The sequence below is a fragment of the Volvox carteri genome (assembly GCF_000143455.1).
Source record: "Volvox carteri f. nagariensis unplaced genomic scaffold VOLCAscaffold_18, whole genome shotgun sequence".
NCBI lineage: Eukaryota > Viridiplantae > Chlorophyta > Chlorophyceae > Chlamydomonadales > Volvocaceae > Volvox > Volvox carteri.
This window is the reverse complement of record NW_003307561.1, coordinates 641674-666864: the sequence shown is the minus strand read 5'-3', so window position 1 is coordinate 666864 and position 25191 is coordinate 641674. Positions and strand designations below refer to the sequence as shown.

Genomic DNA, 25191 nt, shown 5'->3' with positions numbered 1-25191 from the left:
CCAACCCCTGAAGTCTGGACAGACGACGTATTGAAAATGGGCCTCTTGCACTTTCAGCCAATGAATTATATTACTAATCACTCCTTAAGAGGTGCCTGTGTGCCCGCTTAATCCGACCCGTTCAGCTCCCTGGTGCGTTTATGCCTAATCAGCTCGTTAAATCGCAAGGCACCCTTGCCCATCTCCTTAGTCGACCTTGTCATCTCACCTGCCGGCATCTACCAATGGTCTTACCGCTGCCTCCGCTCCATATCTTCCAACCGCTTCCCAGCGAGCTCAACCCCTTTTATAGTTCTCTCCTGCCTGTCAACTCCACCCATACACAGGTACCTCCACCGCCCCTTACCTTGTGTGGTCATGTGACTGCCCATCCGACTGCGGACCGTACCTTACCGGCTCCCTTGCACCCGTTGAGGCAGCGAGCTCCTATCTATGCTGCCTCGCCGGCACTAGAAAGAAAGTGTCATCACTCTGGCCTTGAATCCAAACACCCAGTGTCAGCAGCAAGCTGCAGGGCGCGATGTCAACACCTGGTTCACCCTCCCGGCCATGGGTTGCGACCTGAGTTCCTGTTCACCCGACCACTTGGTGGTGTATCTCATGTGTGGTTGTTTGCCCATCCACCATCGTAAAAGGGATGTGTCCGGGCCTCCCTCCTTCAATATCCTAAAACACCGCCTCTCCTAGCGACCTGTCTGGTCGCTACAAGCAAATGGGGTGACGCGTTGATTATGACCCTTACACCGGTATGGGCAACTCCTGCCGGCCTCCTGAGGTGGAGGGCTTCCGCAAAGGTTACACTAAGTGGGCCGCCTCCGAGGCCTAGTGGAGATTTCCGCAGTGCCCCTGATGCCCCACCAAATTCCGTATGCTGGTAGATTACTCGTATAGAGCCTGATCCTCTACAGCCCATCCCGCCTAATGGAGTTGCTCTTGCTCCGCAATCAGCCGCACTCTCAACATGTGGGTGACCTCCATCCGTGGTGTGAAGGGCCTTGCAACATGGGGCCCCGCCTATTCGCCCTGGCGGGGCGTTTGTGGGTTCGAGCCCCACGAAGACATCGATGTGCGTGTTCGCGTGTTGTGATGTAAAGGAGAGGGATGGCGGGGGACTGGGTCGCATGGGTTTCATGTGGGACTGGGTCGCATGGGTTTCATGGGGGACTGGGTTGCATGGGGAAACGAAGGTTGTGGCATGATGAGCTGTGGAGAGCGGCTGGAGAGCATTTAATGGCAAATGGACACCATCTCGTGCATTTTGTTCACAGCAAACCGCATTGAGATAAGACAACTTGCGTGCCGGAATCGCCGGAATGCTGTCCTTCGTTGTGTAGTGTGTTGTGTCTGATGGGCGTAGGTAAAGTGCAGATGTGCATAATATCCTCTAGACTAATCCTGTCTACGAGCGATTGAACCCAAACTGAACAACTTTGCAGAACTGCTTTGAAGAGATTCGATCTCATGTAACACCTTTGTCTGGGGGATTTGTAGTGCCCCTGGATATCCCGGCGCAGCGAATAGCCGCCGGATTTTTACTGTTGGATACACAGGCGCAGAGGAGGTTAACTTGCACAGCTTCCAGTAACCAAGATAGCAGTGCGCTATTTACTACGCCAACCAATCAATCCTAGTTCTCCTCATCGTCACTTATGTTGGTTAGTTGATACCGTGGAGCCCGACCGGCTCGTGTGCAACGCCCCAAAAACGAGCGCCACCCGCACCTCCCGCACAAGACTGTGGATCGTATGTGGCCAATCATACTAGCTTCACTGACGATATAGCCTCAGCTAGCACACAAATTACGTCAAATAAAAGATACAAAAGATTAAAGTTCCATAACTGTGACCCATGGTCCCTTGCAAGGCTTCTTCACGAGACTGCCGAAACGAAGGCCAATGCATTGAAACAACAATATCCGTTTTTTCTTTCACATTCCCGTTAGTACTTGTTTGTCGCATCGCCGCAGATTGCAGTTGACTGCAGACACCGATACATTTAAACAGTCCAACATTTCGCATGCTTCACTATGGCAGCCAGGATATATGGATTCCGTTGGTGAGTTGCAGCGCGGTGTTCCTCCGTACGTTACGTACGGCTACCAAGGAAACTCAATAGCGTTTCAATAGAACACACTATGAATGAAGCTTATACTGAAACTGTCGCAAGCTAGTATTGCGTAACCTTCAAGACACTTGGGTGTTCTGGAAGTCCTCGCAACTGATCTGAGCATCCGGCATACTTGAAGCCATGATTGACGACCAGGACCTTGGACGGTTCACTGTAAGAGCTTCTGCATTGTGGAGGTAATATAGCGTTGCCTTGGCCAAGTCCAAATTACTTGCTTTTTGTCTTCGTGCAGACCTGGCTGGGCCTGGCTATTATGCTTCTAGTTGTCGCATACCACTACGTCACGGCGGACCCGAAGTACGAAGCTGCCCGTGCATGAAGTAGCGCAACAACACGGGGTTACGTTCAGTAATTGGACTGGATGAGCTTCGTCGGAGGGAAGCTTAAGCTTAAAGGGGGGGAGTCGCTGAGGGCAGCAGGCGGCGTCAAAAAGAAGAAGAGATCAGAAGATAAGGCGCTTACTGCGGCAGGAGCCCCGGAGCAAGACCCCGGTCAAGGGGCAAAGGAGGAGAACGACTCTCAGAAGACGCTCAAGGCCATCCGGGGGTATGAGCTGGACCCGAACACTGTCGAAGACCGCCGCACGGAAGCTGAGAAGCGTTATGAGGCACGGTTCCGAAAGGTGGAAGAGCAGATGTGCAAAAAGGCAGCTGCCAAATCACATAGGGAGCGCGTGAAAGAGTTTAACGAATATTTGGCGCAGCTGTCTGAGCATCACGACATTCCGAAAGTTGGACCTGGCTAGTGTCGTACCACCGGGGGAGCGACGTGGTTTCGTGTCAGTGCCTATTGGTTGCCGTGCTTGGGTGTTGACCTAGAGATAAGACGCGTTATACCTCTGTACTGATATCCTTCTCAAGCCTTCCCTATAGTTTGTTACTGTGCATGTTCCTGGATACGTTAACCGAACCGCGGTCAGAGTTGTTTGTCCTGTCCTTGTGGGAGGTGGCCTGCGGGAACCGCTTCGCCGTTGCGTGACTCTTTTCAAGGATTGACATGCAAACTGCTTCTTGTAAAAGGACTTGCAAGGGTACATCAGCACTCATTGTTCGGTTGACCACGGAGGTTCCGGCAGTGGACACTGCGGCCAAGCGCCAAGCGGCCAAGCTACGTGCGGCCAAGCGGCCAAGTCTGTACAACTTTGCAATGCCTACATCCCTTCTGCAATGCTATCAAAACAGAAATCCGTACGGTTGCGCACTCAGATCAGCTCTCGCATTAATAGCGGCCGCTTCACAGCATTTGTGTATCCTTCGTTGAAGCGATAAAGCACGGGGAAGGGCAGTTTGCCCTGTGCCCCTGCGGTCGGCCCACCCTTCGGAGATTCTGCGCGGCCGGCTATCCCGCAGCCGGCCCCTTCCGTCGTCTTCGCTGCTTCCTCTGTGTTCCGCGCCGCAGCACCCGCACTCACGCCGCTGGCCCCCCCGCAACGCGCCTTAGCGCTGGCCTGCTGCTTAAAAGCATCCATCCACGTGCCTTTACGTTTTACACCCGCGCCTCCACCCGCAACCTGGCCCTTCTTGCCGTCTGCCGGCGGCGGCATACGGCCTGCCATCTGCCGTTGCGGCTGCGGAGGAGCCACCGGTTGCAACGGCCCATTCCCTCGGGGGCCAATAGCATGGCCTGCACCTGGACCTTCCGGCCGCATTGGATTGGCTGTTGGCTGAGAGGCTGTAGGCTGGGAGGAGCTACCGCCAACAGGGACAACCATGCGCGCCTGCAAGGGATGGCCCGAGTGAGCAGTCCATTCTTATAAGCAAGGGCCGTAGGAAGGCTTCAGCGTCCCGTTATCTAGCAAGCATGGAAATAGGAGAAAAAGACGACCCTGCCCTGCCAGCCTTGACGTCAGAGGGATGGCCGTACAGGCATGGCCGTAAGAGTTGTGCAGCGGGCCCCCAGACGCGCCACCAGCGCGATGCGGTTGCCTCATTCACACTTCACCAGACTCACCGCCTCAGCCCGCCGGATTGCCTCCATCTCCGTCTGCTGCGCTATTATCCGCCGTACAACGTGCGGAACTGTCACACGCTCCCCCGCAGCCGCTGCACCCGCAAAGGCCGTAAAAACGTGCAACGTGTCAATGGCCGGCACCAGCGGCACGCGGCGACTGGGCGCCGGAGGAGCAGCTCCCTGCGTCGGCTGCATTGGCGTGCCCTGGCCGTTAGTGGCAGCACCGCGACCACCGGCCCCCGGCTGCACTCGGAACCTGGCATCGCCTGCAGGACCCCGGCCCTGGCCGTACGAGTTGTACGAACCCCTGCCACCACGGCCGCTTTGGAAGACGCCACCGGAACCTCGGCCGCCATATGGCTGCGGCGCCTGGCGCTGGAAGCCGCCTGCAGTGCGGGTACCTGCCGCCGCTGCAGCCGCGATGTTCTGCTGAACCTCCGCCGTGAGCCCCAGGATGATTGCGTTGCCTGCGAGGGCCGTGGGTTAGTAAGTTCCGGGACTATGAGCTCTGTGGTGTCGCACGTTTATTTTTTGTGCGCAACTTGTGTGTCCAGGCTGGTGACATTGGCGGGGCCGCTACCAGCGCGGCAAGACAGAGAACAAGCCCTTTTCCAGCACCCAAGGATGCCAATACAGAATTTCCCCCACAACAAGAGCATTGTGAAAATTAGGAGCCCGGGATGCAGTTGTATTCCCAGCCCAGGTTGTGGCTCGGCCCTTTGGCCCTCCTATCTTCCTATCTTCTCAGCCAGCCCAGGCCGTAAACTTTCCTGCACCCCTCTAAACCTGCTAAAGCCGCACAGCCACAGGCCCCCTCCCTCACTCGACACGGGTGCCACCGCCTCGGGCAGCTGCAGCGGCTGCGGCCCCGGTGGCGTCGGCGACTCGAAGCAGTAGCGCAGACCGTAATGCAGCATGATGTCAGCAGTGCGGCGCAGTGCGGCCTGCTCGTCCGCTGTCATCATGTTGGGTGCCACGGCACGGATGGGCGGCCGGGAGACCAGTGCACGCAATGCAGGGGCCAGCTCCTACGGTGAAAAGGGGATTCGCAAGGAAGCACCAAACAAGTCAAGAACTTTGCGGCTATGGGATGAGTACGCACGCTTAGCATGGAATCTGGCAAGACGGCAGTTTGGGCGGCCAGCCACATACTCAGTGCCATGACGTCAACCACGCTAACCAACATCCCATTCGCTCCCTCATTCCCTCACCAGCATCATGACTGTGATGCCGTGTGAAGCCGCCACCAGGGGATCCGTACCACGGTTGCTGGCCCAACTGCGAACCAGCTGTGATGTCGCTGATGCGCGCCGCGCAACCTCGGCGCCCAGGCGTGGCCAGGCCAGCTGTCTGGGCCGCTCCGGCTGCGCTGCGAGCGCGCGAACATTGGCTAATAGGGGCGGCACGAAGCGCAGAGACGAGAAGTCGCCGGTGCGCCGGCACGACCTAGGAGGCGAAGTTCATGATGGTAATGACCGTGGTGGTGGCGGCGAGCAAGGGAGTAGGGTATGGATGGGCCAATGAGCCGTCAGAACGAATATGAGGGAGGGGGAAGGCAAACCAATTTGCATTAAACTAGCATTTGACCAGAGCCCTAATCCAGCTCCCCCTGCTGGATGACATAACTAAGAAGCGGTTCAGCCCCTGGACGCGGTTTCAACAAGATATGCATCGCTCAATAGCTCTTTCAACGGCCGGATGACCTTGACCTGTTGACATGTTCGTAGCCATCCCCACGTCCCCGACGCACCTGAGCAGCACATCCGCCAGTCCTATGGTCGCCTCCACTTCAGCCGTGCGGCTGAGGTTGATGTCCATGAAGCGCACCCGCGGCAGGTTCTCATGCAGCCCGTTGAGAACCTGCAGACAGTCCGGACGGGCAGCAGATGGCAGAGAAAGGAATACGCAGTGTGGGGGGATGACGGCAAGGAAAACGGAGGTGATGCATGTTGTGAACGCGGGCGGGCATTACACGACTAGTATCGCATAATCCGTGGGAGCCTTCGCTGCTGTTGGTGCTACTTGCCGGCGTTGCCATGGACGTCACCAGCCCGCTAGCTCGCCGCCCTCACCCGCCCTAACCCTGCCGGGCTTCCCCCTCTTGGCCAAGATCGCCCATCTTGGCATCTCTCGCTCGGCATTCCCTGTTTCCAACCGCTCTTACACCCTTACACCGTCCCGCCCGGTACATTGACCGCCACCCGCACCTCCCATCACCGTCAAACAGTTGCCAATGTGCTATAGCCCCAAATCCCACCCTTAACCACGTCATGCGATAGTTGCTTCGCGCCCGAGTCCTAGATTCCTAAGTTTCCCGCCTCGGCAGCCAGCCTTGGACTCTACCAGGTCGTAGTCTCCAAAGTCTTGCAGCCTGTTGCACAGCTCGGTCAGCCGACCGGCAGCACTGCCAGGCGCCATACCTCCGGCGCCACCTCCTCGCCTGCGACCCGCGGCACTCGTGCTGAGCAGTAACGTCCACATGTCCATGGCTGACTGAGTAGTGTCCTTGGAGGCAATGTTCAGAGACTCGATGTCCTGGATCCAAGCAGTACGGCAAAGCAGCGGACTCATCAAACGGGGGGAGGTGAGCAGGGAAAACGTACACAGCTGTGTCGCACAATGCCGTACATTAAGATCCTGTGGGAGCTAATGGACTATCACAAGAGGATTCAGACGACCCCAAACACCCTTCGATGCGTTCATTATTCGGGTTTGGAAAGCAGCACACAGAGCAGCAACAGCAGTAGCAACGGCACGCCATGCAGAGGCAGGGGTCCCCGTGCGCGGGGGAAACCGCCACAAAAAGGAAAGCAGCAGCCACATTGGCATATGAGGTATTGCGCTGGGTTTTGGCCCAGGCCAATCAATCAACAGGCAGCTAGCACCCGCACCTTTATATCGATTGTACGCCGGCCACCTGCTGCACCGCCCCCCGCCCCTGCCTTCTCCCCTCTCCGCGCCAGGAACTGCAGCGTGTTAAGGCAGGCCCGTACGTCCCGGTCAGTTCGCTCCACCAGGAGCCGCAGCGCGGCGGGATCAGCCTCCAACTGCTCGGCCTGCGGGGGATGCGGGCGACGGGTTGGCGGGATGGCGACTCCGGCCGGGTCGGTTAGGGTCCGGGTCCGGGTCCAAGGGACCGTCCACTTTGCCACAGCCCGATACACACGATGTCAGGGCTCACATGTAACCCCCGTTTCCCCCCGTTGGGAGTTACAGGGTTGAAGGGTTTTAGGGGTTTAACCCTAAAAGCAAGGGGAAGCCATTCACCCTGGAGGCAATGGAGCACGTGCCAAGCAGGAAGGAGCGTGCGATGGGGTTTGACAACCGAAGCGGTGAAAAACCCATGGTGAAACTCCCTCCCCGATGCCAAACAGCTTCGCGGTTCGCAGCCCTTTCCCCGGCCCCGGATGGAACCCCACCTGGCAGATCTGCACCAGGCGTGCAGTCAGGCGCTCGGAAACAGGTGGCGAGAAATGGAACACGCGTGCTATGTCGCGCAGTGGCCGCAGCGCGGGAGCGTATAGGTCGTTGCAGATGCAGATGATGGGCCGACAGAGCGGGCGCTGCTGCGAGCCCTTCCGGCCGCCGCCGCGCCGCTTGGCACCACCAGCGCCGACAGTCTTCTTGCCGCCATCTGCACCCTCGTTCTCTCCACCACTGCCGTCATCGTCATCATCATCACCACCGCCTGACACCGGATTGCAGACAGCGGATTGCAAAACACCGGGGACCCACCTCAGAGAGCTGCACCCGACACCTTCCTGCGCCTCCGGATGCAGCACAGGCCTTCTACGGAGGTCGCTTGTAGTGCCCCACGGTAGTGTACCTCCGGTAGTGGGCACCTCCCAGGTAGGCAGAGGCAACTAGGGTAGGAAACAGACATGCACGTGACCGCCCACCCACGTCCACGCCCCCTCCAGCCAGCTTTCAACTAATCCGTAGCTTCGCACCTGTTGCTTTGCCGCCGCCCTTGCCACCGCTGCCCGCTGCCCCGCCCTCGCCCGCGCGGACCAGCTTCAGCAGTGCGGCCACCGCCCCGCCGGTTTCGGAGCCCCCCGTGGCGCCGTCCACCTCATCCACGATCACGCAGTTGGGCCGGCCGCCGCCCAGTACAGCCGTCATCTGTACGGCATCTTGGATCTTGGTCAGCAAGGTCGCTGCTGTACGGTCATCCGATGCGTTAATCTCGTAAGGGTGATAGCCGCAATGCCGAGCTACCACGTGAGCCAAGGTGGTCTTGCCCAGGCCTGTTTATGACAGAAGGGCGCGTAAGGGTTTGATGGCGCCTGGCGTTGGGTGGAAATGCGACCAGCCAATCATCAGCTGGAAACCCGTTGTTGGAAGGCCGAAAACCTGGAACAACACAGGCATGTGCGGGATGCTTCTCCTTTGTGCACCCTGGTAAAACTAATCGACGTCAGAGGGAGCAGCGGTTTGTCTTCTTTCCCCATTGATGGCAAGTGCGTCCCGCGAGGCACGGGCTCCCCACGTCTACACCACGCTTCCCCAGCACTCCACAACCACCTGGGCCGCAGCCCTCACAGCCGCCCCGCTCCCATACCGCACAACCCACCTGGCGGTCCCCCGATAAGCAGCACCTTCTGTTGGGGTCGGGAGTCGGCCTTGCGACCGGCAGCAGCCCCCGGCTTGGACTGCAGCAGAGGGCCCCAGGACGCACCGATTTGCGGGACACGACAACGACGGCATTATACGACATATATGTGTGTGTTACGACAGGGTAGCCAGGACAGCGTAGCTCAGTGGTGGAGCAGCAGGGGAGGTGCAGAAAGGGAGGCTGGAGCCCCACAGCCATTACCGTGAACTCGCGCATACGGACCAAGAAGGCGCTATAGCGGTGGTGGTGATGGGCAGAGGCCCCAGATGTCTCTTCCCCCCCCTGACCAGCCCCGACTCAGCTCACCCCGGGGACGCCGGCGGAGGTCCCTCCCCGGCCGAACACACACTCGTCCCAGTCCTTGACCCACAACGCCACCTGCAGATAGGACAGGAAGCAACGAGGAGAGGGCTCGGGAGTGCGGCTGGGGTAGTGCGGGCGGGAAGGAACGCGACTACGGTCGGAGGAGGAGGGTCGGAGGAAGAGAGGAAGGTGGAAGAGGGTTCGCAAGGAAGTAGCGTGCAAGCTGGTTTTCAGGTGGACACATGCAGCCGCATCGCCTGTCCCCTTGGCAGTCCCCTTGGCAGTCCCCTTGGCACTCTCCTTCGCCTGTTCGGTGTTCGGTCCTTTGCACAGCCTTACCTCCTCCCCCCCACACCCCGCAACACCCACCCGCACCTTACCTGGCGGTTGGTCCGCTCGTCACTGAGCAGCGACATGAAGTGGCGGGGGGCGTATTTGTCCACCCACAGCCTAGCCTCCTCGAAGCCCACTCCCGGGGCCAGGTGCTCGTGTGCCGCTGCACCGGAGACCTGGCGGCGGGGTGGAGCGGGGACGGTGCAGCGCGCAAGTCAGCCATGTAGGTCCTCTCTCTCTCTCTAGCTGGGCAGCACCTCGCACTCCTCTATCCTCCGCAACGAACCGTCCTCATCCCCGAACACATGGATAAGAACAGGGCATGCTCCACGAGCCACTCAGCCCCACCAGCAGTATCATTCTTCCATGCATAAGACAGTGTAGTAGTTCCCGGCGTCCACGATTGTTATTTCGGCTCTTCCAATTCGGGCAGCTGCATATCTACGACGCCCAAGCCACCAGGTTTGGGAGCCCTCGTGCTCGCAGTCAGCCCAGCAATCCTACCCGCCGCCCGCGGCGTCCGAGCCCCGCCTCAGCCACCGGTCTTTGCTCCACCAGGTCTGCAAACGCTCTTTTTTCATCCTCCAGGTCCCCCTCCGCGTTGGCGACCTCGTGTTCCAGGCGGTGCTGCTGTAGCTGCAGCTGTAGCTGCCGCAGCCGGCGGCGCTCCTCCTCGCGCTCCGAGGCCGCCACCGCGGCCCGCAGTTGCCGGTCCTCAAGCTCCTGCAGCGGGCATCAGCCAGTACTGGTACTGGACAGACTGACATGGGCACCTCATGTGCAGGCACGCGGGGCCCTGAACCATTTGCCCATGATTGGCTGGTTGGCTAGTTGGTGTCTCAGAACGACTATAGCCATATGCAGCATGACTCTCAGCCCCCAGCCATCTCGGAGGCAGAGCCCACACAGTTTGGGAACCCACACGGACCCACACGGTGCCAGCCCCAGAATGCACCGCACATAGACCACTTCAGGGAAAGGGTAGCTGCCCTTGGCCCGGCACCGCGACCTGTCAGGTGCTAAGCAACACATACACGCGCACAGAAGCAGGGTTTCCCGTCGTCCCGACGATGCCGACTTTCTGGGTGCCTGCTAGCTACTGCGCCGTTCCCGACAATCGCCTCATCCTTCACCGTGGGGGTCATCACCTACCCGCAGCATATCCGCCAGTGGTGCTCCTAGTAGGCAGCTGCGGCCATGGCGCCGACCTGCACCCGCGTCGGGACTCCCCCCGTGCTGCCGTGCCGCAGCCCGTGTCAGGCTGCCTCGCTCCGTAGCTCCACCGGCGTTCTCCGCCACTCTGAGCGAGGGAGCGAGGGAGGGCCATCGGCAGAGAGCATGGCGACAGCGATGACATACATACACGCGGCGAAGAGGACAGAGAGACAGACACAGACACACACTCTACATGTGTGCGGTGAGGTACTCTACCAGAGTGGATTTACTGCGAACTCCTCTCCGAGCTGCTGCTCTCTGCCCCTTGTCGTTGCTGTGTTCAGCTATCAATCTATCCTCATCATGTCAAAGTATCTTAATAGGCGGATGTAACATGCAAGCCAGCCATACATGCATGTGGGTATATCGAAACTGAGCCAGGGTTGATAGTGCAACAGACAAACCCGAGGTTGCTTACGCGGCAAGGTCGCGTGCGCAACGGCCTCGCCCTGTTGCAACAGACCCCCTGCCTGCCAGCGAAAGAATGGTTCCATGACACGGCCCTGGTTCACCCGTTTTCAACCACGGGGTACACACCTCCTCCCGCACCGCAGGCGCCCCATGCTGCCCTGCGTCGTGCGGCGCCCTTGGGCACATCATGTCCCCTCACCCACCTGCAGTACACCCGCTCGCCGGACGCGGCCGTGACCGGAAGCACGATTCCGCCCTGGATGTTGGATGCCAGGCGCTGAGGCGGGAAATAGGATGACCCCGCTGGCCGCACCGCCTCCTCTCCCACCACCTCGTGGCCGTTGACTGTTCCCACGTCTTTAGCTGCACGGCCTGCCGCTAGGGGATTTTTCTCCGTGGGCGCGGCGGCGGTTGCCGCAGTAACCACCTCGACGCCCTCCTCGTCGTCTGAGCCGAACAGCTCCTCCATTGTGGGCCTGCCACGTGCTTCCGTCCGGGGCCTCTTGGCCGCCCTGTCCCTGTCGCTACCCTCACCTCCTTGGCGCACAGCCCCCGCTGCACCTTGCTGCACTGTCGCCTGTGAACGGGGCAGCACTCCGGCAGCCGTCGCCGGCACTGCAACGCCGCTGCCGACCTGCACTCCCTGCTGCCGTGGGCCTCCAACACCGGCGCCTAAGCCGCCCATTGCCAGGGTCCCTCGTTGAGACGAGGTCAAATGTGCAGTGGCCACTGCTGCGCCTGCCACAGTGGACCGGGGGCTTCTGGCGGATGGCCCCCCCTTGTCATATTCCAGCTCCGCAATCAGGTCATCAAGATCGTCCAGGTCCGGCGGTTGCTGCCGCCGCGGCGGAGGCGGAACCGGCATCACTGCCTGCTGCATCTCAGCTGCCTGCGCTGCCAGGTAGTCCTCCAGGTCATCATCGAAGGATGCTGCTCCGCCAAAGGCCTCCCAGCCAGACGGCGCTGGCCGTGCACCGGGAGCAGCCTCCAGCCCCTGCTGTTGCTGCGGAAGCGGGGCTTGCCGGTGGTGCGGCTGGGGCTCCGTTGTCGGGTCCACCAGCCGGTGCGATTCGCCGTGCACTGAGCGTTCCGGCACCGCCGCCCCCATTTGCCCGCGTGCAACAGGGCTCCTGTTCGCGGCCCCGCGGACGCCTCCTCCCTGGCTTCTTGCCGCAGCCTCAGCTCCCGGCGGCGGCTGCAGATCGTCCTCCACGGAGCTCCCGATGGGCAAGGCTCGGAGCGCATCATCGAGCGCCTGGGAGTCCATGTACACGCCGCCGTCTCCTAGCACAACGCTGGCCGACCCAAATGACTGAGGCACCCGTGCGCCGGCGGGATCTGCAATCGCCTCCAACTCGTTGCCCGTCACGGCATTCATGTATGCGTCCCCATTTGGGTCTGCACCAGGTCCTGCGTCCAGGTCCTGGGTTTCCAGTGGAAGAGCCCGGAGCTCATCATCCAGGGCGGCGCTGTCCAGTGTGTCGGGCAGGATTCGCGGCCTGACGGTGTCGCCTTGTTTGGAGGCGCCAATGTCGCGTGACTGTGTTGCTGAGATGTGGGTACCCAGCGCTGTGGGCAGGTGCTGGGGTGGCTCGCTGCCGGGTTGCGGCTCGCTCTCAAGGGGCAGGCGGCATAGCTCCGAGTCAAGCTCCTGGGTCGTCATAATGGCAGCTGCCGCTGCACCCGCGCCCCGAGCCCTGTTGTGAGCCAGTGTCAAGCCGGGCATACACACATCGTCGGGCTGCCCGCCTGTGGCGACTTCGCTCCAGGGGTGAGATATCCCCCCTTGGACACCTCCAGCAGCCGGGTGGGAACCCTGCAGCACACCATCCCCTTGCGGTTGCTGTACACCGTCTAGGGCCAGGCCCAGAAGGTCCGCAGTACCGAGACCGCAGAAGTCCGGCAATTCGGACTCCATAAGTGCCCTATTTTGAGCCTTTCAAGTTTTATGTTACTTTCAGTTGGAACTTTCCAAGACGTGTCGGATGCAAGGCCTGAAACATCGTCCTGTCACAGCGTCAGCGCCATTCTATCCAAGCATGTAAGTGTTTGTAGACCAACGACACATCGGCCTAGACAGAAGTTTCACAACTCTCCAGCATTGCATGTGGGAAGTAGAGGCTAAGCGGAAGCAAATGCTGATTTCGCGCGCTTTTGAGCGCATGCCGTACTACCTGTTCGCTGCCTTATCAACGGAGAAGACTTTATCGCCTTATGCTCATATCTATTGACATGTTACCTTAAACGCTACCGCATCGTATTCAGGTCCAACCTTTGTCGAGTCAGGTTTTGCTGCACTGCAGCTGCCAGCTTTGTATAGTCCGCAGATCCTAAAGATAGCTGAGAATTAAATCTATCACTATATGCACGTAGTCTTGCCGGATATATCTTGCATGATTACAAGGAACACGGATCCAACAGAGTACCTAGCTGTTTTAACTCCCATGTAACTGTCGCCCTTGGATAGATGTCGACAAAGACGAGATGATTCTTGTAAAAGTAGTCCAGTGCAAGACTGCTGCTATGCTATTTCAGGTCCGAATGTGTCCGTTAAGTTTCGCTGGACTTCCAAAACCCCTGATCAATACTGAACTTAATAACCACCATTTCGGTGCCGGATACAGTGGCTTTACCATTATGCGCACGCCGGGCACAAATCATCTACAAGCTCATTGCCTCCTGGACATCTGAAATGGCTTTCTCAAGTTGCTGTGGAAAGCTGCCATTGCCTGGAGACTTTATGTCCGAGCAAGGGCACGCGCTCAAAAAACCTCTTAAAGAAGGTGGCCCGACAGTTACCCGACCACGTTTACATAACCTAAGCCTTAGTGCCCGAGCAAATTAACAAAATCTAATATACCAGCCTATCACGCACTGCTGATCAACGTCTAAACCAGTTGCTTAGGTTCGGCCACGCATTGCGTGCAATATCACCTGAAGCTCCGAGGCGGCACCGGCATTAAGCGGCCCTTGTACACAAGAGTCAGGTGGCCGCGACATGGCGCTACTTGGCGTGCTGAAAAATCTTATCGTAAGTTGATACCTGGGAGTTCTCTTATTTGATGCCATTCCGGAGGCAGACGCCGGTAAATCAGCGTTGCAACGCATACCCCTCACATTAGAGGGCGGCACAGCATTTGTCTTAGGACTTGGTCACTCCCGAAACAATTGAAACCGCAATTGGTTATGAACAGTGCATGTGGAGAAGTAATCATGTGGTAAAAGCAAAGATAACCGATATCACTAATCATCATTTTGTAAAGCAGACATAACCCATCACCCTCCACACATCTCAATCAAACGGCCCTCAAGTCAGAAGCCTGTCTCCTTATCATGCTTTAAAAACGCACAAACACGTACACGCATTCTCAGTGCTTATGCATTTTTATTCCCGACTCATTCTTACACTCCGACACCTGCCGGTATCGCCAACTCCGTCCAACCACACCCCGCCTGCTGCTCGAAAAAGGAGGTACCCATACCGCTGATGTCACCTCGACTTGCAGGCCCCCGTCACACTTGCAGTGCATTCCTGGAAGGTCCGCTTACCAAACAAAACCCTCATGTTAGCCTGGTCGCAAACTATACACGGGGGCTTTACGCGCTCAGGCCAACCAGCTTCGCGCTCAGCTCCCAGAGCTTCACCGCCTTGACATCGTCCGCGACCTCCTCAGACACCTGGTTCTCAAACGAGCCCTTGCTGCTTGACCACGACCAGTAGGCGCCGCTCTTGTTCAACTTGGGGTCCGAAATGACCTGAACCGCAGAGCAAGATCCAGACCATTTGCCATCATTCAGGGGCCCACAAAAGCTTTATGGGGACATTACCCAGCGGCGAAAGGGTCCCTAAATTTCCTAAACTTGCGCAATTGCGAAGCGCTCGATGAATAAGCCCCCAACACAGAGATAACCCCGCAATCATCGCTGAGCCTGCCCTACCTGCGCCAGGCGTTTGCCAGCTTCCTCCTCGGAAACGTAGCCCTTGGTCACGTACTTCTGGAACGGTGGGAACAATGTCTTGAAAATGCCATAGTGCTCGCGGAACAGGCCCGTCTCGGCAATGCAGCCAGGGTACAAAGAAGCGAACGTGACGCCCGTCGACTCGTGGAAGCGTTGGTGCATCTGGCGAACCGTCATCATGCACGCAACCTTCGAGTCTTTGTATGCCTTGGCGCCGTTGAACTCCTGGCCATCCATCATGGGGTTCGCCGGCGACACGCCACCAGCCAGGCCCGACAGGTCGCCCAGGTTAGCCTGAAGGAAGACAGAGGCAGATCGCGTGCATAAAAGCGGATGGCAGGTGGATCAGTAACCACGAGGAGAAACAAAGCTTCAGCCGGTATTCCTATTGTGCATGAACCAGATCGCCAGAAACTCCCAGGCAAGGCGCCAGGTACGCAAGCATCGCAGCGCCTATTGTATTCGCCGTTTCCTTGGCCCTCCCTTGAATCCTCACCTTAGGCGGCACGTTGCCAGCCAGGGTATTGGTGTTGCCGGTGATGGAGCCAACAATGATGCACCGCGGCTGCTTGTTGGGTGCATTCTTCAGGTCCTCCAGCAGTAGGTTAGACAGAAGGAAGTGACCCAGATGGTTAGTGCCAACCGACAGCTCGAAACCGTCTGCTGTGAAGCGCGGCTCCTTGGCGGTGGGCAGGTACACCGCGGCGTTGCAAACAAGGGCATCCAGGCGGCGTCCGGTAGCCTTGAAATTGGCCACGAACTGGCGGACGGACTCCAGGGAGGACAGGTCCAGGTGCAGGACAGAGTACGAGCCAGCGGGCATGCCGATGGCCTTCGCAGCCTTCTCTGCCTTGAGGAAGTCGCGACAGGCCATGACCACGTGCCACTCGCCCGTAGCAGCAAGCGCCTTAGCGGCATTAAGGCCCAGGCCAGAGGAGGCGCCAGTGATGATGGCGGTCTGCTTTTGCTGGGTCGGTGGGACGCGAGCGACAGCATTTGGCTTAAACTGCTCCGTGAGGGAGGCTGACGGGGTGGGGGCGGAGGCGGTCGCGGCGGCGGCAGAGACCACCAATGAGCTGCGCGCGAGGGGCTTAGCGCAGAGCGGAGCACGGGCGGAGGGGGCCTGCGGGCGCGCGACCAGAGCAGAGCGGGGCCCCTTTCCAGACGCCTGAGCGCTGGCGTTGGCAATCTTGCTGGTGCTCATAACTGTCGACATCTGTAGGACGGAACTTGCACAGACGCAAAGGGCCAGTCAGTCCAGGACATTACATGCAGACCCCGTCAATGAAATTCATGGAGAAATGCAGATCCGGAGATTTTAATAACACAACAATATCTTGGCTGATCGACCCCCACCTTCCATAACAAGACAGGCATTATCCTCGGCAAGCAGGTGTGCTTTGGTTAGAAAATTCACCACAAAACGGTACCCAGCCATAGATCTAAATCACCATACTGTCTACTGGAACATACAGTAATGGAAGACGAATCCCAAAATGACTCGGGGCAACCCAAGCGGCCGCCATATCAGAGCTCCGCATCGGTGTCTGGATACCGCACGCAACAATCAAACGCACCTGATTACCGCTACATGGCAACCAGGAACGACTCTAGACATCCCCTTTGCCAATTCAACCTAATCACTGCAATAGGAATGGCAACCCACCTTTATGCGCTCAACGTAGACCGGAGGTGAAGATTCCAAACTTGAGCAGCAAAATCAGATACCAGACAGAAGCTTTGCAGAATTGCTACTGTAAGATACTGCTTTGCGGCATCGGCTTTTAGATCTATTTCCAACAGATCCCTGGGTACGGCGCTACGGGATTTTCCGTTTTCCGGTCATATCCGCAGCATTGATCCCATTAAGGTGAGGGCTACTGTTGCTACATGCGTTGTACTCCTTACTATAATAAATGTTAATGATGACAGGCTTTGCTATATTAGAAAGTCTTTGTTTCCTAGTTGCGGAAGTGTAGGTGTTGAAGTCAAGATTTCAATCAGATTAGAATGAAATAAAACTTACATCAATGCTTATGGCTTGATCCTCCGATACGTTTTGGTGAACGCAAGCCAAGCACGTGCCGATGGGTAGGCAACTACGGATAGCCATGATGCACTTACATTATCCAAAGGAAACCTAGTGTAGGTGCGTGTCAGTGTTATTGACCAAATGCTTGTAAGATTAAGGGTGATACCCTCCGAAACCAGTTGCTGGTCAATCCAACTGCCAGAGGGAAAAGGTTTAACGAGCGCTGTCCATGTGCACCGGCCTTTCATATCGTTCACCGACTTTATGGCTCAAACCTGCCCCGCTGACAAACCTGCGGCGATAAAAAAATGTTGTACCGTAGTCTCCTTGCGCTCTACCCGGGGGGCTACCCGGGAAACCGTAACAGGTGCAGATGAAGGCTCGCCTGGTTGGTCGTGCGTATGAATGGATGTCATGCATGCTAGCCTGGCGCGCTAGCCTTATGTATACAAAGTATTGGCACAAATGAAGACGCAAGATTGCAACTGGCGGATCGTTAAGGCAGGCATATCGTCAGGCGAAGCCATGCCCTGCTCAGGAGTACCCAAGGATGCAGCAAGTTATTGACTGAAGGATACGGCAGTGGGGGACGTCGAGGCTATCGGATCTCGGCCCCAGGACGCCCCAGTATCCGACGGTCCAACGTTGCATACCATGCGAAAAGAGTCGATCTGATCGGTAATGCTTCCATACGCAGGTGTGACGTATTGTGTCTCCTACTACCTTTTTCCACATGCCTTAATCAGTTGGCAGTTGTTTGGTTGTGTTCGCGACATGACATTTTGGACCTAGTTGAAAATGCGATCTAGGGTGCGATCAAGGGCGAGGAAAATTGCGTTCATACAAATAGTTGCCGACCTCTCGTACTCGGAGGTTAGGGACTTGGTTTGTTTCGGGCCAGGTCTGCGCAATTAGTCCTCTAGTCCGTAGGGTGCATGGACACAGGGCTTTAGCCCGTCACGAGGGTCGCACGTTTCCCACCTGGCCCCCCTCGCGGGGGAACCCAGACAACGGGATTAGCGCGTGTTGTGGATCCGTACACGTGTTTGTCTAAATTTTTTCCTGCCTATCGCGGAGGAGGACACCGGCAGTCATGAGGACGCTGAAGGTAGCCCAACGCGGTTATACCCGTTCACTTTTGGCACTTTCCGAGCACCTTGGGCGTCGGCGATCTTGGTGGACTGGGTCGGTCGCCAGCGTATGTTCGCTGACTCTTTTCATGTGGAAATTTGCAAATGAGTGGACAAGTATGATGGGAATCCATTACTCGTTAGCATTGCGTGGTAAGACCCACCTTGAGACCTAACGTATAACGGTTAGTAACTGCTACGTGTATTCCTTGCAGCCATTGGAATGCCAATCGCTCTCGAAACCCGGTGATCATCAGGACTCTGCCTTCAACAACATACCTCTCGTAGGATTAATCGGAGGGCCCGTGATATTCTCCCTAGAGACAAACCATGATTGATGATACTGTATAAGTCTGTGCCGCAAACCTGGTATTGGACTAATGTGACTTGATTGTTATCTCGTAAGTATGTTGAAGACGAGTCAACAAGCCGCGGTCGCTCTGAGTTGTGGTGCAGGACAGGATATGGCATTATGGTCATGGAATCTCTCTCCGAAACATGAGACAATCTTTACTAATAATCAGATATATGTTATAAGTACAATGTACAGGATGTCAAACACCGTGGAATTGTTACACGAAACCTGCATAAAACGTCGAGACCATAACTCGTAGGAAGGAAGTATGCGTGGGCGCTACAGACAAAGGGGTTATACCTTGGCCATATCTTCAGGATCGCTGGACTGTGTACATACTCGAGATGCACACGCCGCATGCCTGTTTGCCGAGCGAAAAAATGGAGCCTCAAGTTCCTGTGCGCGCCAAGGTCTTCCTCTGTGCCAGCTATGCATTGGCGGCATGGGCATGGCGCAGCTGGGAATTCATTGTCGCCCTCGTCCTTATTGAGTTGTACCCCGACTCCTTACTCATGGTTTCCGCTTACGGTCTCCTGGACAACATGGCACGTGTGCTGCTAGGGCCCGCAGTTGGGAGCTATGTCGATCGGTAAGTCGAAAGTTGTTCGATGGCAGTACCACACACCGCATGCTGCCGTACATCGCGTTCAAACGAGCCCCTCCGACGGTCCGTAAGAAGCTGTCATTACGGCGGCGGCCCCATCTGTGCTGCCAGGACGGGTCGTTTACCTGCAACCCGCGACCCGACGATCCGGCGCGCACTGACATGCCAACATGCGTCACGAGGGCCCGACTTGTCATAAACGCACACCGCGCGCCTCCACGCTCCATCCTGCCTAACGGTTTTGTACTTATGCACAACCGCCAGGCCGTCCGTGTTCCTCACCTTGCCTCTGCCCTGCTCCTGACGCGGGGTACTAAGGACCCCGTTACTCGGAGAACATCTGGCCGCACGCTGCGCCCGCGCTGCACACCCACTGCTCTTCCCTCATCCGCGCCAGACCGCTGGACGTACCTGACCAAAGCTGCCGATCCTTTCCAACCGTCTGTCCACCGTCCCTGTGCATGCGAGCAGTCACGAACGCATGCCTGGTGCCCAAGCTATGTTACGGCTCCAGAACCTCTGCATCGGCGGCAGCGCAGCGGCCGCGCTGGTGCTGCTGTGGCCCAGGTCCGCCGCCACGGAGCACAAGGTGCGTGAAGCCCAAAGGTCGTAACCGCGGCCACCGTTCCACTGGCCCCTGTGCTGTCTACCTAGTTCCATGCCAGGTGCGCATCCGAGCCCTACCTCCACCTTCATCCCTACGGCCGGCGGTACCTTTGTTCGGCAGTTGCTGGCCAACCAACCGCTCGTGTGCTCGTGCACTTGAGCAGCTCAGGTACTCGCCTTGTCGTGGGCGGCATCAACGCATGCCCATGCCGCGTGACGCAATCCTCTGTAGGCCGTCTACTGGTCGTTAATGTGGCTGCTGACCGTCCTGGGCTCTGCTAGCTCCGCGGGCAGCACAGGCGTGTCTATTTCAGTGGAGCGCGAGGCGGTCAAGACGTTATGCGGCGCAGACGGCCGGGCGTTGGCAGCACTCAACTCCGTCATGCGGGCCATCGACTTGACGGCGCTGCTCTGCGCCCCACTGGCGGCGGGCCTGCTCATGACGGCAGCTGGGCCGTTTACGGCGGTGGCAGCGATGGCGGCGTACTGCGGTGTGGCGTACGTACCGGAGGTGCTGCTGCTGGGGGCGGCGTTCCGCGCGGCGCCAGTGCTTGGGTGCGTACTGACTCCTGCGGGCTGTGACTGGATGCATGCCGGGGACTTCCTTACGTCCTGAGCCTCACCGAACATTGCTGAAAATTATCTGCGGGCAGCTGGAAACCATTGTGGGTGCTGCTATGCTTCCGATAGGAAAATGTTCAGGGGGGAATGGAGGTGGGTTTGGTAGGCCCGAACAAACGCGCAACGGCTTGTCTATAATGCATGTCATGTTTGCAATCGGGACGTCCCTTCTATGCCGCCGCACCGTTACCATTGATAACCTTGCGTATGCCTTGGACACACGGCACCTAATCACACACCTACGTGTGCCGCAGGCAGCCCAAGGTTCGGGCAGCCAGTGACAGTGCCGTGTCTGGCGGCCAGGCTGCCGGCTTGGGTGGCGCAGACGCGGATACGGAGGAGCGCACTGGCCTGCTGGCAGGATGCGCCGACTGTGCCGGGGAACAAGCCATCAGCAGACGAGACCCTCACACCAGTGGCGCGGGCGGCAAGGCGGGGCCCGCCGTGACAGTCGCCGCGACAGGAACGGACCCTGAGCACCTGCGGTCTTGCTTTGAGGATTCCACAGGAGGCTGCATCTCCAGCGGGGGAACTAGAGGGGAGCCCCAGGGCGGAGACCGGGGATCACGGCGTGCGGAGGGTTCAGATGATGACGATGACGGCGACTTCGGGGACCGAGCGGACTCGGCGCGTCTGAACCAGCCGCTGCTTCTGGATGCAGCCGAGTCGCTGCCGACCTCCGTGTCAGCGACCTGGGAGGGCGGCGACGACAGGCTCGTTACCGGTGATCGTTCCGCTGGCAGCCGGTCCCAGCACGCAATTAGCGTTAAGGTCGGCGGCGTCATGGTGGCGGCGGGAGGCGGCGGGGAATTATCGAACACCAGCTCCGTGACGGCGCTGGAGATGACATCCCCTACAGCCGCTACCTCGTGCGGCGGCGGCGGCCTGGCACGATTGCGTGTTCTGCTGCGCGCCGTGAGAAGTCAGTTCGGATTATATTGTGATAGCTGGCGCGTTTACTTGCAACAGAGCGTGCTGCTGCTGTGTGTGGCTCTGGCCCTGCTGTACATGACGGTCCTCAGTTTGGGTTTCCTCATGACATCGTTCCTTAAATGGAGCGGCTTGAGTGAGGCAGAGGTGTCGGGTTACCGAGGTATCGGTGCGCTGACAGGCTTGGCGGCCACCGCCATCTTCCCGCCACTGTCCGCCCGCGCCGGCCTCCTCTTCTGCGCCGTCGCCGGCGTGACGTACCAGCTGGTGGGTTGGATTCTGATTTTATTGGGTTGTGGCCTCTGTACAGAGCGGGTGATGGAGCGAGTAGGGAGTACTTGCAAATCTGGGCTACCCGGATAACCTCTATGACCTATGGTGTACGGCCGCCGCACTGTATGCATCCACGCACCCAGGGCTGAGATGCACCGACTAAGGCCTGGCCGAAAGCGCTAGCAGGACCTTGCCGGTCTTCCCTTCCCCGGTACGATCCTTGGTGTGGCTTTACCTGGCCCTGCTGCCGCCTTGAAACCGGTCGTGATCCCTTGAGGATCCATTGCATGCGTACATGCATCCGCCTGCAGGCATGTCTAGCGGCTGGCGTGTTGCCGGTGGTGACGCCGACCATGGCGGGCGGCGACGGCCAGAGGCCCTCCGTGCCGCAAGTGCGCATTCTCGTGGCGGGCCTTGTTTCCTCACGTACGGGCCTATGGCTGTACGACCTGGCCGTGACGCAGCTCATACAGGAGGAGGTCCGGCAAGACCAGCTCGGTAAGTGGGGCTGCCTCAGGTGTATGTGGGCCCCGCATGCTCAAGAATGTGCACCAGTGTGCTTTTCTGCCGCAGTAACTAAAAGCAATATCCGCAGTAACGAAAAACATCATTGATGTTTGCCTACTCGTTCGGCGATCACTACAAGAGCCCACACCCGGTGACCTTTCTCAGCCCGTTCGCCACGTCATCCGCTCGGTGCTTCTTCCCATACAGGATCCGTGTATGGCGTTCAGAGCAGCCTTCAGGCGTCATTCGAGATGATGTCTTTCGTAGCCGGCCTGGTCAGCCCCGATCCCGTGCACTTCCACTGGTTGATGCTGGGGTCACTCGGCAGCGTGACGGCAGCAGCGACACTAGTGTGGTGCCACGCATGCTTACGGAGGGCACGAGCTCCAAGAGGCACGTATGGCAGTGGGGCAGTGTGAGGAAATGTTAGCGGTGGCGACCGAGCGGGCAACGGCGTTAGAAGGAAATCTGGAGTTGCGTTTCAGGGTGACGTAGGAACTTTGTATGACGCGTGCATGGGAGGTCCGAAAAGGGGTGAAAAGGGCGTTGGAGTTTGGAACGCGATGTGTCCGTAGTCGACCATTCGGTCAGTAATGGCATGGGACCTGCACTTGCACAACCGTGAACGGCTCAGGCTCCGAAATTATGAATGATGATACGGCGGCCAAATGCTGTGCTGCAACCGGAACAGGTGCTGAGACTTCCCAGTGAAGCAAATTCCTGAGCAGTTTTTAAACGCAAGCCATGTTGAAGGAGGAAGGGCGGAAGGTGGAAAGGATGAGGCGAAGTCAGGATAAGCCCAGGCGGGCGCATGGCAGAGAACGGGGAAGGGAAAGCTACGGCAGGCGGCGTGTACAGGAGGGTGTATGCGTCATACGCGAACATGAAGGTAATGATGCCGTTAGGAAGTCGGAAGGGGCCAGGCAGGTACCACAGGAGACAGTTGAGATAATGATGGGGAATACGGAGGTAAGGTGAAAGACAAAACTGGGATAACGTGGGAAATTTGGTGAAAACAAATCCAGGAATATCAGGGCACGTGGTAAACAGGTAAGAAAGGGGATCTGGGTCGGAAAGCAACGTGCCAAGGAGAGATGCGGGCGGAAGGAAATGCTGAAACCTGCTACCAACGAAAGAACAGCACCGAGAGGGGGTGCTCCACTCCTAGAGTCATGGCGTGAGGTTTTACTGTGCTAGGCGTTGTTCACAGGGGTTGCACAGCGTGCTTTCCAGAAGTGATGAGCAGTTTAAGTGGTGAAAGTAAGGGTGCATGCGGATAGGGTTTTGACTGGGCGTTTGGTGAGATGTTTCAGAGCTTTTGGTAAAACCCGTTTTAGATATTGACAAGGTGCGGTCAACAGACGGTTGGCTGCGGCCAAATTGGCTGAACGACGCAAAAGGGAAAGATAAAGGGCAAGGTACGCAAAGGCTAGGCATTTGGGAGCAGTGAATAGGCTGCGCCAGGCAGTGGCTCTTTGAAGTCCTTTTACCTTCCACTTTTACGGACACCCTATCGAGACAGGGAACCTGTTTTTTTGCCTTCGTCGTCGGTTGTCCACACGAGGGCCCTATGCCCATGCAGGCGCAATATAGGCTGTCACCCTCGTAAACTCGTCTTGTTGCCTGCTTCTGCCCAAGATTGGCGGGTGCTTTCCGTTTGCTACAATGATGTCCTTCCGTGTTTCAACGCTGCTAATCTTAGCAGTTGCAACGGCCCGATGCCTGGCTCAGTATGAGTATGATTATGGTTACGGCTATGATTTCTATGACACCGAAGACGACTTCTACTATGACGAGTATGGCTATTATGGGGACGAAGACGAGTCCTATTATGAGTATTACGGCTACTACGCTGATGACTTCGCGGGCTACGAGGATTATTACGCTGAAGAGTATGACTTCTTCGAGGAATGTTTCTTTGACACGAACGGTCAGCCTGTGCTAGCCAACGGGACCGCCTCTTGTGACATCAAGATTGCCGGGGTTAACAAACAGGCTGACAAGCTAACTGGCGGGCTGGACGGCATTTATAAGCTGACCTCTTGCTATAATGGCAAGCCTATGTACAAGCGCCAGAGTAGCCCTCCCGGTGAGGACCGCGTTCTCTGGTACTCAAGCACCTTCGGCGACTGGGATGTTTCTAAGGGCTCTGAGCCCAACGAAGCGGAAATTCTCATGTATGGTGGTGAGATGGAGCATGCCTCAGTCCCTCTATTTGTTGGCAGCTGGCACCTGGGTGGCGATCTCAAGTCTGATACAGCCCTTGGCGAGGACGACTACCTGCCAATCAACGTGAATGTGTCTTGTGCTGATGGAACAGTGTATACTGCTGGACTGAACAGTTACAAACAAGTGGTTGGTCCGGTGTTGACAGACGCGGAGATTGAGGCCAAGTACAGCTACATCTATGAGAAGTATAGCAAGTCGGACCCCAGCCCAACGATCAACTTTACGTTCGTTGTCCTGCTTGTGATGAGCGGTCTCACGATTGTCCTGGCCATTCCATATTTCTTGCTACGGAAGAAGGGAGCAAAGGGGGGGTCCATCTCCGTCAGTTTTGCCCAGATGCTTACCCAGAGCAAAAAGAAGAGCTCTGGGCACATCAATTAGTTCGCGCATCGCGCTTATTCTTTGCGCATGTGACCCAAACTGTGCGCTTTTGTGCCGCTGCGCGTGAACGGACGAGTGTGTGTTTTGCACTGATTTAGACTTGACAGATCCCCCGGCTGACGCAGTTAGTCATTCCCAGGGCCCGTGGGAACAGTTCGCGGTGTATGGACGTTGTATATGTACGGCAACATCTGATTTCCAGGCTTCAACCCGTTCGGCGTGTGTGTGTGAAAGCGGCTACGGCTAGCACGCTCGGCAGGCGTGTGGGCGTCGCCGATTGAAAAGGCGGCATGCCGACTGTTTTAATTTAATGCGCCTCATATTCAGGCGGCGCGGAGCGCTGCCTAAAGCGCTGTGACAATATTCTTTGTTTGTGTCTGTTCAGAACGGCGAAGATGCTTTTGAGCTGATGGTACAAGGTCGGACAAGAAATGGTAACAGTTTTCATACTCCGATGTAATCTGTAGGACCGAAAAAATTCGGCTTCCCTTCCCCTTGTTTCACACTGCACATTCAGCGTCACCAGAGCCGGTCAGGACAGTCGGCATGTCCGACACGAGGCACGTAAAAGTCGCTGATGCGCAGAGGCGAGCCTGTCCGACCCCACTG

The 25191-nt window shown here is 57.6% G+C and overlaps 4 protein-coding genes across 4 annotated transcripts; 2 read left to right on the top strand and 2 right to left on the bottom strand.

Moving 5' to 3' along the window:
- The first annotated feature begins 2160 nt into the window (after positions 1–2160).
- Positions 2161–3351, top strand: VOLCADRAFT_104664 (uncharacterized protein). Its single transcript, XM_002950363.1, has 2 exons — positions 2161–2280; positions 2360–3351. Exon 2 carries the CDS (start codon positions 2489–2491, stop codon positions 2870–2872), a length of 384 nt encoding a protein of 127 aa, XP_002950409.1. The 5' UTR covers positions 2161–2280; positions 2360–2488; the 3' UTR covers positions 2873–3351.
- Positions 3352–3359: 8 nt separating this feature from the next.
- On the bottom strand, positions 3360–12872 carry VOLCADRAFT_104663 (uncharacterized protein; the record flags this gene model as incomplete). Its single annotated transcript, XM_002950233.1, has 16 exons — positions 3360–3844; positions 4078–4544; positions 4901–5105; positions 5289–5523; positions 5828–5937; positions 6421–6612; positions 6969–7133; positions 7497–7765; positions 8028–8324; positions 8651–8729; positions 8999–9070; positions 9376–9504; positions 9833–10051; positions 10481–10628; positions 11158–11531; positions 11589–12872. Coding segments are annotated over 16 exons (4728 nt in total), but the record flags the coding sequence as incomplete, so codon positions are not given.
- Positions 12873–13717: 845 nt separating this feature from the next.
- Positions 13718–16663, bottom strand: VOLCADRAFT_81013 (uncharacterized protein). Its single transcript, XM_002950232.1, has 4 exons — positions 16581–16663; positions 15411–16130; positions 14894–15208; positions 13718–14710 (listed from the first exon to the last, which is right to left on the bottom strand). Exons 2-4 carry the CDS (start codon positions 16128–16130, stop codon positions 14552–14554), a joined length of 1194 nt encoding a protein of 397 aa, XP_002950278.1. The 5' UTR covers positions 16581–16663; the 3' UTR covers positions 13718–14551.
- A 2148-nt stretch (positions 16664–18811) lies between these two features.
- VOLCADRAFT_104661 (ferroportin) lies at positions 18812–25054 on the top strand (the record flags this gene model as incomplete). Its single annotated transcript, XM_002950362.1, has 7 exons — positions 18812–19020; positions 19507–19624; positions 19874–20196; positions 20517–21459; positions 21777–21963; positions 22180–22247; positions 23611–25054. The coding sequence occupies 7 exons, from the start codon at positions 18812–18814 to the stop codon at positions 24580–24582; spliced, it is 2820 nt and encodes a 939-aa protein (XP_002950408.1). The 3' UTR covers positions 24583–25054.
- Between the last annotated feature and the right edge of the window lie 137 nt (positions 25055–25191).

Coding starts and splice junctions, on each gene's coding strand:
- VOLCADRAFT_104664 (XM_002950363.1), top strand. CDS start 2,489: ATGAGCTTCGTCGGAGGGAAGCTTAAGCTTAAAGGGGGGGAGTCGCTG.
- VOLCADRAFT_81013 (XM_002950232.1), bottom strand. CDS start 16,130: ATGTCGACAGTTATGAGCACCAGCAAGATTGCCAACGCCAGCGCTCAG. Junction 15,209..15,410: donor CTGGCAACGTGCCGCCTAAG/GTGAGGATTCAA, acceptor GTCTTCCTTCAG/GCTAACCTGGGCGACCTGTC. Junction 14,711..14,893: donor CTGGCAAACGCCTGGCGCAG/GTAGGGCAGGCT, acceptor TCTGCGGTTCAG/GTCATTTCGGACCCCAAGTT.